The sequence below is a fragment of the Callionymus lyra genome, chromosome 12 (genome assembly GCF_982586985.1).
Source record: "Callionymus lyra chromosome 12, fCalLyr1.hap1.1, whole genome shotgun sequence".
Lineage (NCBI taxonomy): Eukaryota > Metazoa > Chordata > Actinopteri > Syngnathiformes > Callionymidae > Callionymus > Callionymus lyra.
In genome coordinates, this window is record NC_141829.1 from 27887424 (window position 1) to 27906358 (window position 18935).

At 38.1% G+C, this 18935-nt stretch overlaps 1 protein-coding gene across 1 annotated transcript; it reads right to left on the reverse strand.

Moving 5' to 3' along the window:
• Positions 1 to 561: 561 nt before the first annotated feature.
• ubxn4 (UBX domain protein 4) lies at positions 562 to 18873 on the reverse strand. The gene is made up of 13 exons (XM_087804164.1): positions 18722 to 18873; positions 18370 to 18472; positions 18042 to 18070; positions 17786 to 17904; positions 17506 to 17650; positions 14582 to 14672; positions 13800 to 13848; positions 13078 to 13242; positions 12821 to 12948; positions 2726 to 2828; positions 2088 to 2219; positions 1760 to 1974; positions 562 to 1067 (listed from the first exon to the last, which is right to left on the reverse strand). Exons 1-13 carry the CDS (start codon positions 18801 to 18803, stop codon positions 929 to 931), a joined length of 1500 nt encoding a protein of 499 aa, XP_087660290.1. The 5' UTR covers positions 18804 to 18873; the 3' UTR covers positions 562 to 928.
• Positions 18874 to 18935: the final 62 nt, after the last annotated feature.

The following is an 18935-nucleotide window of genomic DNA, read 5'->3' on the forward strand; positions in this document are numbered from 1 at the left end:
AAGGTAAAATATAGCTATGTAGCTATGTAGCTTGACCACGAAATACGATTTTTTTTTTGCCCCGCACAGATGTTGACATAAGAAACTAAGTGCATACAGATACAAGTATAAATAATAATTTACAGAGTACATTTTAGTGGCACAAGGGAACAAATGAGTCCTTTTCTATTCACTTATGACAGTGTGCATGGGATGGCTGGTATTATACATAATGGCCAGTAGTTTGTCCAATGATTTTATTTTGAGTCCAGCTTCCTACCAACCACAGAAAAAGTTTTCCCTATCAGCTTGTCCAGCATGTTGGGAGTTTCTTAATGACACATCACCACAGCTTAAAAAAAACACTTGAGTTTCCTTCAGATGTTAAATAATCGCAGAGGACATACTTGTGGTCTGGAACACCAAAAGTCAACGAGCAGTTCCTTGATAGGTTGAGCTTTAGTTTTTTTCCCCCACTCTGGTCCACGAAGTCAGTTAACCCCAAAAAAATCATAGCTATAATGTATTGAGAACATTTGGTGTCGAATGTACATGCAAACACTGATAAAAACTGCCATCACATTACATTTTGTATCTTTATTTTTTTTTGTATAACGTTGACATCACAGTCATCTTCACTTGATCACCATTCTAGCCTTAAAAAAACAAAAACAATATGATCCCTTTGAAACAAAGAAGAAAACTTTTTAACTTATTTTTTCATTAGAATTTTTGAAAAGGTATTTTGTGAGTAGATGTTTTTGTTTTTAAATATTGTTCTTGTGGATGCGTGTTTGCAATCACAACTAAATTTGTTGTTAATAGAGTTTGTAGATAATGGTAGGTCTGTAATTTAAGAGTTAAACAATATTATTTAGATTTGTTCATGCAAGTCAAGTATTAACAGAGGGGTTGGCAGAATCCAGATCCCAGCATGGTAGATATTCTGCTACAGTTGCTGAGTAGAGTTTCCGTTCCAGGTGTTGTTCTCATCCTCGGTATCCTCCTGCGTCCTGAGGCGACACACTTTTCCATCCTTTTTGAAGTCCTTTGATGGCTGCCCCCGAGTGTTTTTACTGAACTGATCTCTGAAAATAGAAATTATCATGAATTTATTTAAATTGAAGGTCTTACTTGAAGTATGCGGTTTATTCAATTATAGATGACACAAGGGTTAAATGTATTTTTCTTGTATTGACACTAAACAGAGTAACCTCAGAGAGAGCAGGAACTGCTACAATAAATGGCCACTCTTGCGGTGCCTTATTGACAAAAATAATATAAACTTATTTTTAGTTGCTTCTCTGGACGAGATTTTACTGTTGTAATCAGAACATATAAAATGTAAGGGTTATAGTCGTTCACCACTATAACCGTTTTAGTTTTCATTTTATTTTGGTGGATGGAGGAGGATGACGACAGGAGGACCGAATGTCCAGGTTGGTGATGGTCGGGTGGTGTCATCGTTCATGCGACTGAGCAAAGACGGTGTCATGACAGCCAGTCAGTGTCGATCGGAAATCAGTTTTGATTTAAAAGCTGTGAGTGCATCGATACGAAAGCCCCTGGACCGATCTAGATGTACGATTCCATTATGTTGAGGCTTCAATAAAAGATGATTACAGACAAGCACCATGGAGGTATTTAGATGATTTGGAAAATGAGTGAAATTTAAATTTTGAGTTAACTATCACTTAACTGAATTATGGCGACAACCATTTTGGTCTACTTTAGAAGACCGGAGGTTTTTTCTTTTTTTTTTTGAAATGTCTCTTCTTACCCATTTCGTTTGTTAGAAGCAAATGATAAGCCCGTGTAAGAATTAGACTGTTGGGGAGAGTTGTTGGAAGAACCTCCCGGAGGAGACTGGTTTCCAACAATGTAGGAGCTGAGAAACCTCCACACAGCCAGCAGTGGGTAGAAAAGTGAACCTAGGAGGGTCCAAAGTCCACCTCCTGAGGGTTGAACTACAGAGTGGGTAGATGAGCCAGAATTCTGTGAAAGAACATACATAATTACCAAAGAGCTGAAGCCTCAAATGAGATTGACAAAATATTAAAGATGCTCTTTAGGTAATTATAACTGGAGCACCAGTGATCTTAACTCACAGGGAGAAGGACAATGGAAGCACTTGGAGCCAATTCCAACTCCAGCAGCGTCTTGTCCAAATCTTCATTGGTAAACTCCCTTCGTGGAAACATGGTGGCAAGGGTGAAGTTACCGTAACGATTCCCAACCTCCTGGCGAAAGGAAAAAGGCCATTAACTCAGACAAAATAATTAAAGGTGTTAAAGTGAAATGATAAACATGTGACAGCTTCCAAAATAATTACGGTTACATTCATGGTTTCAGCTTTTTCCGCTATGATAAATGCTATCATTCAACAGGAAGCCAGAGAGGGGAAGATAAATACACACAGCTCTGCAATGTCTAAGCCCTTTTTTCAGCTTAAAAGTGGCTATTTTTTAAAGATAGAAACCAAGAAAATATATCTATTTTTAAATACAACAAAGGAAAACAAATCCTCTTAGAAAAAAAAAAACGATATCCGATACCAGTATTGCATCGGTGCTTCCCTATTTAAAAACGTTATAAATGTTTGTTATTTACAGTTCATTCAGTTTCATGTTCGATTTACTGGTTTACATTGAAAAGCACTGGTCGTATTACAGTAGTGAATTATCTTTTTTTGGATCGTCTTTGATATTAGTCGAATAATAACAAGAAGATGAGTATCTTGACTGACCTCAGCAACAAAGTGTCGAGCCTCCAGGAGTTTACTCTTTGACAGGAACCGATTGGTAAGAGAAGAGCCATCTGGTAGACGAAACTGGATCCTAGCATGTACACTAGGCATACATAAAAATAATGTTATTAAATCTCATTATCACATTTATTTGCAGTTGTAATAGTGGAAAATCAGTAACCATACATGCATTTAAGATTGGTCATATTATTTGGGTTAGAAGACTAAGATCAATCTGTCAACATCACAAAAATACAATTCATCATATACCGTGACTATCGTATAAGGTGACTGCAAAGCACAATTTAAGAAAGTTTCATAAGCCTTTAGTTGACAGAGTTTGGTTTATATCTGAACTGCTACAGCCTTTAGATCAGCAGTTTTATCATTATGGCAGTTGTTCTCAAATAGTAAGTAAGAAAGTAAGTAAGTAAGTAATTTTTAGAACAGGGTCACAAAGCACTTCAACAATCAAAACAATATCCAAAAAAATATATGCTTAAAAGGTCAAGACACCACTGAGACAAACACAGCAGTCTCAGAGAATCAAGGAAAAGCCTGCACGAATAAAAGTGTCTTAGGATGTTTCTTGAAGGAGTCAGTAGATTCCAGTGCAGAGAGAGAGGAAGATCGTTCCAAAGCTTAAGAGCAACAGCCTGAAAGGATCTCTCCTCTGGTCCTGAACCGTGTGCAAGGAACCATAAGCAGGATTTTGATCCACAGACCTCAGAGCCCGAGCTGGGGTGTAAGGCTGGATCAGATCAGTGATGTAAGGATGAGCCTGACCATGAATAGCTCTGAAAGTAAGAACCCACATTTTAGTTGATCCTGAAAGAAACTGGCAGCCATGAAAACTAACTGTTGCAATAGTCCAGACGAGGAGACACAAACGCATGGATTATAAGCTCCAGATCATGCTGTGACAACATTTTCCTAGAGCTTTTTCTCAGTTGAAGAAATCAGTTTCTGGTCAGTTTTCTGCAGTGTTGAACTAGAGACATGTCTTTGTCAAATACAACACCCAGATTTATAAGGCTCAGTTGACAGACTGACCCAAGTCACCCAAGTATTGACTCAACCCTGTAATGTTATCATCAGAAGCGATAACCAAAGTTTCAGTTTTGTACACATTTAGCTGCAAAGTTTTTTCACTCAACCATTGTTTGATTTCTAGCAAACAATTGGATAAGCTGCTCAGCCTCTGGGGCTCAGTTGGATCAAAAAAGCAGTGGAGATGGATGTCATCAGCAAAGATGTGGTAAGAAACATAAGGACATCTCTGAATGATTTTACCCAGGGGAATCAAGTAAAGCAAAACAATTAAGGACCCAGAACAGAACCTTGTGGGACTCCATACAACAGATCCGCCGATTCAGACCTCATTTGATTGGTGATCAACTGTGTCAAAGGCTGAGGACAGATCCAAGAGAACCAGGACAGTGAATTTACCCGAATCAGCTGACATCATGATGTCACTGGACACTTTCAGTAATGTCGTCTCTGTAGAGGGATGTTTGCGGAAGCCAGATTGAAACTTCTCATGGATGTCGCTTTGATCCAGTAACAGTCTGCTCAGACACCACCTTCTCCAAGATATTGGACAAGAAAGGGAGCTTAGAAATAGGCCTGAAATTACTGAGGTCAGTCGGCTCCAAGTCTGGCTTTTTGAGCTTTTTGAGCAAAGGCTCCACAATGACAATGATGTTTAAGTGCATTTGGAAAAACCCCTGTGGAAAGGGAGAGGTTAACCATTTTGGTAATCCAGGGCCCAATTACACAACACTTTGATAAAGAGCCTACAAGAAAGGACGTCGGACAAGCAACAGGAGGGTTTCATCTTGCTCACTAGTGCTGAAGTATCACCCAGAGATACAGCACTGAAGGAAGACCATGAGGAGGAGACAGGCTCAGGGACAGCAGGGGTTCCACACAAAGGGGGAGGGATTTTCTCTTTGATCAAATCAATATAATTTTAATCAATGAAAAATCTCAACAATGTATTGCTGTCAGCTTCACAGAAGACAGATGTGATTTGAGGAGCAGGAGACATGAGAGAATTGATAGTGTGACAACAACACTTTGGGGTTTCTCTTGTTTGCTGCTACCAGTTTCTGGATGTAATCAGATCTGGTAGTTTCTACCATCTCAATGTATGAGGACATCAGATCCCTTAGGTGAAGACTGTGCACCTCAAGTTAATTGGACATCCAGAGACGCTAAGTCTTTTGACAAAGTCTCTTTATTTTTCCAAGGGCACTGTTTTTTTCTGAATGATCTTGTTCGATTTAACGTGGTGCCACTTGATCCAGTATTTTAACACAATGATTACTGAAACAGTGAATCAAATTGTCCACGTTTAGGCAGTCATTGAAGGAAAGAGGGTCAAACATAGCAGAAAAACTGTCTATACTGCAGTATCGGGTGAGATGACACGCCTCTAAGACCCAACCTTTGAGGGCTTAGGTTCAGGGATGAAGTCCAGGTTAAACAAGACAAGAGAATGGGGGCGCTGTTGAGCGTGTAGGATGTAAGACGCGTTTTGAGAGAGCTCCCGGGGATACAACTTTTTTCAATATTTATACGCCTCAAACTTCAGAAAACTGGACATTACACTCAATGCAAGTTGTTTTCTTCGCCTGAGTCAACTTTTGAAAGAATATGGCATATGGCCCGGAGCCCGAGAGCAAGCTAACGGATAAAGCTATGCTAGGTAGCATCAAGGCCATGATGGACGAGATGCGAACCTAAATAATTTCCAGCCTGGAAACGGTCATAGCGGACACTGTCAAAAAAGAAGTTGCCTCACTTTTAAAGCCACTGCAGGAGAAAGTGAGTAAAATTAATGGCAACATGCTTGAACTGGAGCAGTGCGCTAACGAGCACGACGAACGGATCGCTAGCCTGGAGAGCACCGTTCTGAAGCTAACGGCTACCGTGGAGTTGCTGAATAAGCAGTGTGAGGACTTGGAGGCTCGCTCCCGGAGGAACAACATCCGAATCGTGCGCCTGCCGGAGGGCTCAGAGGGTGGCCGCCCGGTGGAATACATGGCATCATTTTTACAAACATTGCTGGGCTTGGATACAAAGCCGGTTCTGGACCGGGCCCACCGCCTCTGGCGAGCTAAACCAAAGGATGGAGAGCGTCCTCGCCCTGTCATCGCCCGGGGACACTTGTTCCAGACCAAGAACTCAATTCTACGAGCCGCCGGAAACTTGTCGCCGCTGATGTACGAGGGAAAAAGGATTTCTATTTTCCCTGACTTTCCCAAGGAGGTAGCGAGGAAACGAGCTGCGTTCGGGAAAGTGAAGAAGGAGCTGCACTCGTGCTCAGGAGTCAGGTTTGTCATCCGTTACCCAGAAACACTACACATCACTCCTGATGGAGAGCGGACCAGGAGCTTCGAGGACTCAGACGAGGCGATGGACTTTGTGACAAACAAGTTGAAAAAACCAGGAGACCATTGATCAGGTTCACTATTTTCACGTTCACACTAAGAGGTTCAAGAGTTTAAAGAGTCTGTTCTGAGACTTCCTAGGTTTTTCTTCTTTTTTTTAATATATGTATATAATATATATATGTATATGGGATATATATATCATACATTATTATTCTCTTTGTAAGATATATTTTTTGTTACAATATCTATTTTATAGAGATATTTTGAGGGTGCAATGTATGTGGTGTGTAGAGTTTTATTGGTATATATATTTTTTCTATTCCTTTTTTCTCCTTTTCATATTTTATTCATAAAAATGTTCAGTTGGAAATAATTGTGCAAACTTAATAATTTGTTAGGCACTGGGGTTTAAACAAATCTTATATTTTATTATTCCCTGAGGTTGTCATGCTACAAGAGACAACACAGGTTAGTTTTTCTGTAAGGGGGGTCGGGCATGCACTACATTTTGTGGTGCTTCTGCCAAATGTGGGAAGGGAAAGGGGTTTTTATGTTTTATTTTCTTTTTGTGGAGGGGGTGTGGTACATGTCGTTTATATGTTCATTGTAGTTCAAACATCATTGCACAGTTACTTTTATTCCGTTTCTTCTTCATGGTACGGGTCAGTTCATCAGTGATAGAAGGTGACTTAAAACTTACTAGTCTCAATTGTAAGGGTCTGAACAACCCGATTAAACGAAGTAAGATTTTACATTATGTTCACAATCTGGGCGCACATATCACCTTTTTGCAGGAAACCCACTTGAAAAAGAATGATGTTGCTCGTCTTAAAAAGAGCTGGATAGGCCAGATCTACCTTTCCTCTTTCGATAGAAGCTCAAGAGGAGTTGGCATTCTTTTTCACAAATCTATCCCATTTGTTCACTCAAAAAACATCTCTGACTCTTCCGGCAGATTTCTTATCATTGTTGGACAGGTTTATAACACCAGAATAGTGCTAGCAAACATCTATGCACCAAACTGGGACAATGACTAATTTTTTGGAGCATTATTTTCCAAGATACCAGACTTGTCAAAACACATGCTAATAATGGGAGGGGATTTTAACTGTTGGATGGACCCTAGACTAGATAGATCATCAACCACTCCAGTCTCCTTGTCAAAGTCTGCTAAAACCCTCAAACACCTCATATCAGAATATAATATATGTGATCCCTGGAGAGCCCAAAACCCAAACTCAAAAACATATTCCTTTTTCTCCCCTGTTCATCACTCATTTACTCGGATTGATTTATTCTTAATTGACATTAGACTGCTTTCCTCAATCACAACTTGCAATTATGATCCAATCCTGGTCTCAGATCATGCTTCCACTTCAATAACTATCCACTTCCAGGACTGTGTAAAAGAGCGACCACTCTGGCGTCTTAATTCAGCCTTACTTTTTGAGGAGGACTTTGTTAAACTAATTTCTGACCAAATCAACTTTTTTGTAGAAACTAACAAAACACCAGAGATCTCAGCATCTATTTTATGGGAATCAATGAAAGCCTATATTAGAGGAGTGATTATCTCTTACAACAATTTTAGAAACCAAAACATGAAAACAGAGCTTTCCAAATTGGCTCACAACATTTCAAAATTAGATGAACAATATGCCATCTCAAAAACCTCTGAGGTTTATCAAGAACGCATAACATTACAGGCCAAATATGACGTCATACTCACAAAATATACAGCAGATCTACTTCTTAAATCTCATTCCGCATTTTATGAACAAGGGGACAAAACAAGTAAGTTGTTGGCTCATCAGCTGCGACAGAGATCATCCTCTCAGATCATTTCGCAAATCAAAACGACAAATAGCATAACATCAGACCCTGTTAAAATAAATGACACTTAGAGGAACCAATCACTCTTTTAGAAATTGAGACTACAATCAGATCACTACAAAAAGGTAAAAGCCCTGGTCCAGATGGCTTCCCAACTAAATTTTTTAAAACTTTCTGGAAAGAATTGGCTCCACTACTACTTGATTTATACAAAGAGGCCATCAATGTAGGCAATCTCCCTCCAACTTTGAATCAGGCTTCCATCATTGTTCTCCTAAAGAAAGGGAAAGCTCCGTTATTATGCAGCTCATACTGTCCCATAAGTCTGCTAAATGTAGATTTTAAAATAATATCTAAATTATTGGCCCGTCGTTTAGAAATCATCCTGCCCTCAATTATTTCAGCAGACCAAACAGGCTTTATCCTAGGCAGGCATTCTTTTTTTAACCTTAGACAAATATTTAATGTGCTTTATAGTTCAAAATCCTCTAAATTCCCAGAGGCCCTGCTCTCGCTAGATGCCTTAAAGGCGTTTGACAGAGTTGAGTGGGAATATCTTTTCTTTACCCTGAAGAAATTTGGATTCGGGAGTAACTTCTTGTCATGGATCAAGTTAATTTACAAATCACCACAGGCATCAATTAGAACTAATGGCCTAAACTCAAAATATTTTAATCTCCACCGCTCTACACGGCAAGGATGTCAACTGAGTCCCCTTTTATTCGCAATCGCAATGGAACCACTTTCAATAGCCTTAGAAATGACACACGATTTTCCGGTATATCTCGAATGGGGGTAGAAGTAAAAGTTTCTTTATATGCAGACAACCTTCTTTTGTTCATTTCAAACTTGACTCTATCCCAACTATATTATCAATTTTAAAATCATTTCAGCGGCATTTCTGGCTATAAACTTAATTTAAGTGAGAGCGAACTATTACCTGTCAATGACTTGGCAAAGCAATACCCACTGGATACACTGCCATTTAAAACTGCAAGGATGGGGTTCATGTACCTTGGCGTTTTTGTCACACAGATTAAAGAAAATCTCTTTGGGAAAAATTTCCAACCTCTATAAGGGAAAATTAAACAAGACATTGAAAGATGGTCATTGATGAATTTATCCACTGTTGCCAGAGTCAACACAATTAAGATGAATGTTTTCCCTAGATTTTGTTATCTCTTTCAATGCATCCCCATTTTTATTCCCCTTGCATTTTTTCGAAAAATTGATAGTTTAATAATTGCATTTATTTGGAATAAAAAAAAAAACAAGATTGGGAAAAAAAATTCTACAGATGCCTAAACTGTCCGGAGGTATGGCTCTCCCAAATATGTTGTACTACTACTGGGCTGCAAATATCAGGAATCTAAATTTTTGGATCACTTATAAAGACCAAGAGACACCACCTGCCTGGTTAAAAATGGAAGCCAACTCAGTTCGCCCCACATCGCTAGTTGCTGTCCTACATGCACCACTGCTCTCCACAACTTCTTCTTATATAAAAAGTGGTGTAGTGGCTGACTCTTATAAAGTTTGGAAGCAATTTAGGCGACACTTTGGGTTTCAGTCAATGGCCACAAGTGCACCTTTGGATTCTAACCATCTTTTTGTACCATCTCTGGCTGATGGTACATTTACCTTATGGGCTGGTCTAGGGCTACGAATGGTGAAGGATTTGTATTCAAATGGCGTATTTGCAACATTTCAAGAGCTCAGTAATAAATTCTCCCTACCCAAGAGTCACTTTTTTAGATACCTCCAGGTCCGCAACTTCGTTTGTAATTATTTTTCTCATTTTCCTCTTTGTCCAGCAGAAACTAGCTTAAAAGTGTTTTTAGAACCACGCCCTTGTATAAAAGGCGTCATCTCTGCCATTTATTCAAACATCTCTGAAATTGATGCCGACTCCACTCATACAGTCAAACATATGTGGGAAATAGATCTTGGTGAGCAGATCACAAATGTTCGCTGGGCAGAGATCTTGGAAAGGGTCCACAAATCCTCAATATGTGCCAGACATGGTTTTATTCAATGCAAAATCCTACACAGGGTTCATTATACAAAGGTTCGCCTGGCTAAAATGTATGATGGTGTCTCTGACGTGTGTGAACGATGCAAACAACACCCAGCAAACTACATTCATATGTTTTGGCTCTGTCCTTCTCTGGAGAAATATTGGAGAGACATATTTGAGTTTCTCACCAATATCTTGGACTGTAACATATCTCCCAATCCTTGGTCTGCCCTCTTTGGAATAACACCATCAAATGTCAACCTTTCTACAATGAAGAAGAACGTCATTGCCTTTTCCACTTTACTTGCAAGAAGACTTATTCTTTTAAAATGGAAATCCTCTTCACCGCCGACACAGCTGCACTGGATCAGGGATGTTTTGTACCACTTGAAACTCGAAAAACTGAGGCTAACATTTTTGGGAGCCGCCGAGAAATTTGAGGCAATGTGGAATCGCTTCATAGAACACACTCAAGAAATCTCATTTGACGTAGTACCCGATTAACAACCATTTCAATTTTTCTTGGTCTCTCATTGTAATTGCTCTGTTTGTTTGTTTTTCATGACCAAGTACTGATTTGCTTTGTCTTTCTTTTTACCACCTTTTGATTCATGTTTGATAGAAGTGATGTATGTTTTTATATATTTGTAGATGTGCAAAAATGTTAACTGTATTTTGGGAAGACATGTACCACAGGGGTGGGGGGAGGGGGAAGGGTTTGATTTGTTGTATGTTTGCCTGTCATTCGTTTAAAAAATGTGTGTTTATATTTTGAAAATTCAATAAAAAGATGTTTAAAAAAAAAAAAAACAAGACAAGAGAATGATCACTCAGATGGAAATCATGTACAGATACATTAGAAATGTCCAAGCCAAGAGTAAAAACTAAGTCTAAAATATGGCCTTTTTGATGAGTGGGTACAGAAACATGATGCTCAAAATTAAAAGCTTCTGTTAAAGTTAAAAGTTATTTAGCAGAGCAAGATGTGACTAATGAACTTGAGTTATGAACTAGAGTCCATGGTTTTTCGCTCCACGATCAGAAAAAAAAATGAAAACATTAATTTACACTGGATTACTTACATCATATATAGCCTTGTAACCCATAAAATTACTGTAATTCTTTATTCTCTCACTCTCCTTTTTATTTCAGTGTTCACAGATCCTCCTCTGCAGCAAAGTGATCATTCCCTCACCCCCCTCTCCCTTGTGTAACTACAGCTAGAAGTATATCAATCAATTTATAAAAGTACTAGTCATACTAATCATACACACATCATCCTGGATTGACAATAAACTAATCGCGATTAAATATGCCATTTTTTTTTCACTCTCCCCATTAATGCAATTTTTCTCTAATACAATAAATAATTTACTTTACAGTAAAATGCATTTCTTCGTGATTGTTAAGATAAAGTTATAAAGCCAGTTTTAAGATAAGGCAAATTGAGTGTACATTGAAATAAATGTTTATTTAGTTACTTTCAATTCACTTAGAAACAGAACAGAATATTTTCACTGAAAATACTTTAAAAGGTGTGGCGTTACCATTTATATCTATTGATACAAAATAGATAAGATTCCAATTTATCAGTTTTGATTGTGTGACTGTACAAGGCAATAAACTTTTGAGTGCACACACACAAATAGACACAAACAAAAAAATGTGCATGCACACAGACATGCCAGCAGCACACGTCTTAATTAAAATTTACGAATTGATGTCAGGATGTAAATTCGTTGAAAGCCCTTTAGTCTGGTTCTTTCATTCATCTGAGCCACCACCATCATCATATTAGATTAGTTCTTCATGCGTTATAAACACGGTACTCCGTGTATTATTATATTCCTGGCGCCTGACCGTGGTGTTAACCTCTTCGACGTCTCGGCCATCTTCTTGCTGCTAGCCTATGTGTGCCGCTAGGGGTTGCCTGGGTTTGGCCTTCTTTTTCGATGTTTATCCGTCTGCGGGTTTGGCTGCTACTACGCCTGAATCCTGCCGTGCTGGGCTTAGGCCATCTGGCTTGGTTGGGGGTGGCATAGCTTCTACATGCATTTTTTTTATTTTTTTTAAATCGCGATTATATCAAAAAATGCAATTAATTGTCATTCTGCAAAATTGTAGGTCGTTTAATTTTACTTTACTTACTCAATCTACAAATCGCAGACAGGCACTTCAAACACTGCTTCAGGGATCATTCACAACAGTTTCCAGCATTATCACCAGGTGCATGCTAAATGGTATTAGGCATTTCAGCACACAGCAGTTATGTTGAAACATTTTGCCCAGGTCGCACTTATTGTTAACCTGAAATAAAACTTTTAGCTATAAGCCTTACTTATACTTGGATTTTGTCATCCCTTGCATTTTGTTCTTTTTTTATGAATCTATCGTCCGTGTCTGCTGTGAACTGGAACAGCAATTTCACGAAGGAGATCTCCAGAAGGATTAATAAAGTATATCCATCGAACTGTCCACCCATCCATCTATCCATCTATCTATAAGCCAGCAAGTTCAGTAACTTAGGGTTGTCCCTGACTCTGTGAGAATAAAGTTTCATCTCTCATATGCGGAGAAACACAAGGCGTAACATATTGACTGTTTATAAAAGCTGCATGGAAAACTGACATCAGCATTGGGACTGATATCATTGCCTCCCTTAAAGGTGTTGATTAATGGTTTTCTGCCATCGACCCCAGAAGACACAAAAAGGGGGAGTTATATTAACAAAACCATGCAATTTAGACTAGGCTCTCGAACAGTGTAAATGTTGGATGCTCAAATTGCAATGTATAAAAAATGTTGTAGGTTGGAACATCATTGTAGCTGCATCAATGAATGTGTTACCTTCTTTCTCTGACAGACATCTCCCTCCTGGATTTCTCATCTTCCTGTCGGGCCAGTAGTTGCGCCTGCTTAGCTGCATGCTCTTCTTCCTTGTTTCTTGAAAAGCGGGCTGCTCTTTCAGCTCTGTCCTGCAGGACAAATATAACGATCTGACTTTTAGTAAATCGTCCTTCTTATGTTCACCATGATCATATGCAAGGTCGAGCCCATTTAATGTGTAATAGATGCAGTTTTAAGTTGATGTTCAGATAATTTACCAGTTCAATCTGTTGTTTGACACGCTCCCTTGCAGCCTTTTCTTCTGCTTTCTCCTTTTGTCTTTCCTCAAGAAGCTGTTTTGTCTTCATCTCTTCTTGCTTTCTTTTAAAATCCTGGATATCACTCCCCATCTTCCGCCTTTCCTTTTCTTTCTCCGTCTGATTCTGAAAGATATAAAGGTCCCATCAACAGGCCAATGACTTGTTCTGAAATTATATTATCTCCCAAGTTCCTAAAGAAATACCATACATTTTCACCCCTTAAAAAACAACAAAACCAACTATTGTTGGTTTCTATCAACAGAAGATACCATTTAAAAAAAACATTTATCCTGTGCCCAATGAGAATGCAATTTTGTATTTTGTAAAGAACAATTTGATTATTTCAAAGTAGAAACTAATTTAGAATTGTGCCTGTGTGTTGGATGGAATGAGCATCAAAACTTGTTCTGTGTGATTCTGTAGAGATCCCCCCCTAGTCTAAAATCCAGTAATTGTACAGTACATCTAAATGTAAAATTGATAATGTTCTCTGGTTAAGGCAGGATATGCTCATTTAAGTCATTTATTTGCTACTTAAGTAGTCCCCCTTTATGTTTTCAACATATTCAATGATGATTTTATGAATAAGAATAAAACATTTTTTTTTTTTTATTAAAAAGGTAAGCAAGTCAAACTTCCACCAACAAATTCCAAATTAATGATGGGAAAATTGTCTGAACCTCTTGCTTGTTTTTTTTCTCCTGTCGCTCTTCCAGTGTTTTTGTTAATCTGTAACAGAAGAAAAATTAAATTTTAAATTTTAATATGTCTATCTTTACAATAAGCACGGCAAAGTATTTTTCTATATTTTAAGAACAATTTAATAACATTCATAGTGATAAAGCGAGAAAACATCTAGCATGGACTTATAAGCTTTTCCGTGTGTCAGTATATCTACTCTGTTAAAGCAGAACCAAATCTGCCAGCACAGAAACTGTTGCAGTATTAAGGGATCACAAATGTTTGCATAATTGCAAAAATTTAAGAAAACTTGTGTTGGAGGCAATCTTTTATCCCGTGTTAATAATTTATTACACAGGTGCAAGAATTAGGGTTACAAGAAGTGTTCCGTAGTGCCGTTTTAAATAGCTATATTAAATCGATAGATGGAAAGATAGATCAATTCACCCCCCCAACCCCCCCCCCTTCATGTTACAATGATATAAAAAGGATCCTTTTTTAGATTTCTCTTAATTTAGTTGCAGAATATTAATTCAAAAATCATAGTATTTACTCATAGTGTTCTCAAATTAAATATGTCACAATTGATGTTGTGAATGTGCACAAAAATGAAGGATAAGCAGAGAATGGGTTTCACTTTGACCATATTAAAACAATTATTTGACAGAGACCTTCACTTTTTTTTTACTATGACCTGTTATAAAAGACTGCAGATATGTTTAAATGTGTTTAATATTATTAATTAACAATTCGATGCATTTATGATTTGCAGGTGCCCTACCTCTCAACTTTAGTATCCATCTGTTCTTGAGTCTGGTCACATGCACCAGCAATACCTTCACCTGCATATCCACCTCCAGAAATGATTATATCTGAAATAGCAAGAGAAATACTTTAGATACTGTATTTCTTAGAAAAGAGGCATACACAATATACTTACAGAATATATACCAGTTAATAATGACTGTTCCTTAAAGGAACATATCGATTCGAGTGTCTCTTAAACAGATCTTGGACCTCTATTGCACTCATTAGTATGTGTAAGTTTGCACAGAACTCTTTTAATATAAATATTTACATTAGAAAATGTGCTTAGGCCCCGCCCACTGAAAACGCTTAGTTTTTCTGAGGATTCAATTTTATTCACGATAATCACGCCCACCCTACTGTGATTGGTCAAACATCAGAATTTGTCACGCAGCAAAGCCTATTATGATGTCATAATGGACGCCGCTATTGTTTCTCAAGATTTCAGACGGGGGAGATTCCAGCTGGAAATGAACAGGATGGCGCTGGGATAAGGACAGGATGGCGCCGCGCCACTGCGTCATCCTGCAGGGAAAACACTGAGATATAGCAAATGATCTTGTCTTATCAGTTAAGAGTACGACAGTGATAAGAAAAGAATACAAGGCAGAAAGAACGTTGTGCTGATACTCTTATTTTGAAAGCAAGAAGTTTATTTCCTTGTTCCGACAGTGTTTGGGGACTTAAGCATAAAGTTTAGCGATAACTTTCCAAATTAAATGTGGCTCATGACAGGGTGTTCTTATACACATTTTCTACTAAAAAAGGACTGTATCATGTTTTTTTCCCCATTTGCAGACACGGGTAAAAGCATGACCCCTTCAAAGTATGACGGCAGTAGTAAGTTAAAGATTAGAATGATAATGGTTGCAGCTAAAATAGAATTTGCATAATCAGTGCAGTTAACCATCTTTATCATCCACGTTATTTACAGGAACAGGAAGGATTTAATAGTCAATAATAAATTACACAAACTTCAGTCCAGAATAAAGAAAAGGGCAAACACTGGTCGCTCATCCTTTTCATACTGCACATTTTTACACATTAATATATTGTAATTTACACTTTTTGAATCATGTGTTTGTACAAGGTAATTTATGGATTAGCACACATATCTTAAGACACTTTTATTTGTGCAGGCTTTTCCTTGATTTTCTGAGACTCCAATGTTTCTCTCGGTGTTGTCTTGACCTTTAGGGCATATATTTTATTGAGTATTGTTTTGATTGTTTAAGCGCTTTGTGACCCTGATCTGGAAAAGCGCTCTTCAAATATAAATTACTTACTTACACACTCAAAAACATGCGCGCACGAGCAGACACGCCGGCAGCGCGAGCACACGCAGACACGCCAGCAGACAGACATCTCAATTCAAATTTATGAACCAATGTCAGGGTGTAAACATGTTGAAAACACTGGAGTTTCTTTCATTCATCCAAGCTTCGATCGTCATATTAGACGACTGTTCACTACTCCATGTGTTGTTTCAAGTTTCTGTCATGCGGAGGTTTGAAGAGTTTGTCAGTTTGTTGTTTGTCAGTCTGATACTACATGTTGTTCCATGTTGTTGAGACACTGGTAGCATTTCATCCACCCAGTTGTCATGTACTGCTGCTCTTCAGATTCTGTACTAATTTGTACATGGAGCATGTTTATGTATTGAATTGTTGTCCTATTCACATGCAACCTTTCATGTGAGTCACTTTCTTCTCAACACATTATCACCGTGTCTGATCGACAGTCAATTTGTGCTAATAATGATACAGAAGAACAATATTGTTGACATGATTTCAATGATCATTCTGGATAATCAAAATTATTTCCCTATATCTTGCTCGACACATACGGAAAGCCCTCCGAGCTGATGCTTTGAATTCCAGGCGTTTTTTCTGCAACGTCTTTCTTCCACAACAAGAAAACCAAGGGCTGACAATGCCACTTAATTTTCGTGTCGTTATCCATTGTATTTTTATTTTATCTTTCATTCAACAGGTGAAAAAACCGACCGTTCTTGACTAGTGTCAGAGCATTTCTGGTTTTCAATACTCTGACGTCCCATGCTGCAGCGTCACCCGCTGTTACACATGCGAAGAACGTACACTTTTGCTGACAGTCTCTTTGGTGTGTACAAGGCATTTTTTCAGAGACAGGGCAAGACTACGTCAGAACACACAGGACTGCCCGACTGCGTCAGACGCCCGACAGTAGGCCGCGGTGTGCCCAGGCATTAAAGTTACTTGACTAAATGACAGCCCGAAAATGAAATTAAAATAAAATAGCAACCTTTGGGATATAATAATCGCATTTTTTGCTCGACAGCATTTGCAGAAGGTAGTTGTTGGTATACGTCCTTGGTGTGCAGCAGTGAAATGGGTCCCCCGCTGAAACACTTTCCCGCCAGACCTTGTTTAGGCTATTCACCAGTATAGAGGTATATGAAAAATTCATATCATAAGGAAAATAAAGACCAATTCCAGGCAGAATTCCACTAAGTAGCGGATATCTGGAATCCATTATTTTTTTAAAGTAAGAACTTCAAAATGGAGCATCGCCCTGATGAGGGATTTACTGTATCTTGGGGAGCAAGACTTAAACATTTAAAAAATGCTAGTGAGTGGGTCGTCACATTAGTTAGCTTTAAGGGTTTGGTAACCAACCAGCGTTGACAAGAAGCAGTAACTCAATATAACGTATACAAATAAAGTAGGAGTAAAATATAAGCAATCATGGTCCTTTGATAACCTGTACTTATTAAACAATGTTTAAAGTATCAAAGCTTTAAAAGATACATTAAGATTGCATTTAAGATAAATTCTGTGTCCGTCATCTTTAATATGGTAACCTACACTTAATTTAATTCAATAAAATACATTAAATTATTTATTGTTGGCTACTCACCATTCTCTGCTGCAGATGCTCCTAAAGAGAGATCTGTGGTTGTCGGTGGAACAGTGGATTCTGTACGACATAGGACAGCTGTAGGAGCAGCAGCTTGACCATCATTTTGATTGACTTCCATTTTTCCAAACTGTTGAGTATGAATCTAAGAAAAAATGAAGAACAAAAATAGCCATTAGAATGATTGGGCATGCAAATAATATTTAAAATAACCGTAGAAGTAAAAATCTACAAAATTCTTTCATCCACATTTAAACAAATGTGTTCAGATCCGTCATACCACTTTCACTTTGTTGATTCTTGTAATCAGTTCCTCTGCAGTCAAAGTGCCAGCAATGACTTCCAGAGGTATTCCATTCTCCCCAATAAAGAAGCAGGAGGGTATGCACACCACCGGATCTTTACAAAAGAAATGTTAAAGAACAACCCACTATTGTTGAAAAACATGTTTTTCTTTTTTTTTTTAAATATGATGAATTGAACTCATTGAATAGATTGTTTTGAGCAACATTTTGATGAAACACTAAAAAGGATACAGATTTGTGAAAACTGCAAGCAAGTTTCACTGTGGAAAATTGAAAAAAGTGACAAATAATACATCAACAAACAATGTCGAATAACAAGATCCTATGTAATATGTAATTTTTTTTAGAAGGGGCACAAAAAGTTTTAGTTGAGAATAATTTGCCATTAAAACAGTTTAATAGTCTAATTTAGTTGTAAGCATTAAGTTGTAAGTGTGTGAAGTATAAAACACATATATTCAAAAGCATTTAACAGGGTTTAAGACAATTATATCCATTTGAAACAACGTAGCCACTTCGTTATAGGTATGGCGCTAATAAATTATTTGCATTTTATAACCTTCTGGCGTCCACTTTGATGGCCACACAACAGCTCCGTGCTGCGTCCGCAACTGTGGCGTCATCCCAACTGGTACTGAGCTGTGTTGACAGTTCGTCCTCTCCTGAATAAGTAGTGGCATATTGATCATACATAACAAAATTATTATTTTTTCACATCGGACCGTCGTCTGTAAACATTATTCGGACAAGATTACACCAAGCAATTTATGTTAAAACTAAATACATTCAAGCAAAACCGAAAAAACAAAAGCATTAGCTAGGTGACGTATAGCTTGCTAAGCTAACGACATCGTCTAACTAAATGCAAATGCGGGTCATTATCTTCAGATATTTTAAGTAGACACTCGCACCTGTAATGACAACGACGAAGATATAACCCTTCTGCTTAGCCGAATAAATGGCGTCTGGAATAGAACCATTAAACCAATGCATGATTTCCCCTTTTCGGTAATACGACGTCGGCAGTCGGATGAAGTTGCCTCTTCTTCTGTTTATTTAATCTTCTTCCTCCTGTTCACTGCTTCATTCCGGTCGGGTTTGTTGCGCACAGTGCCACCTACTGTG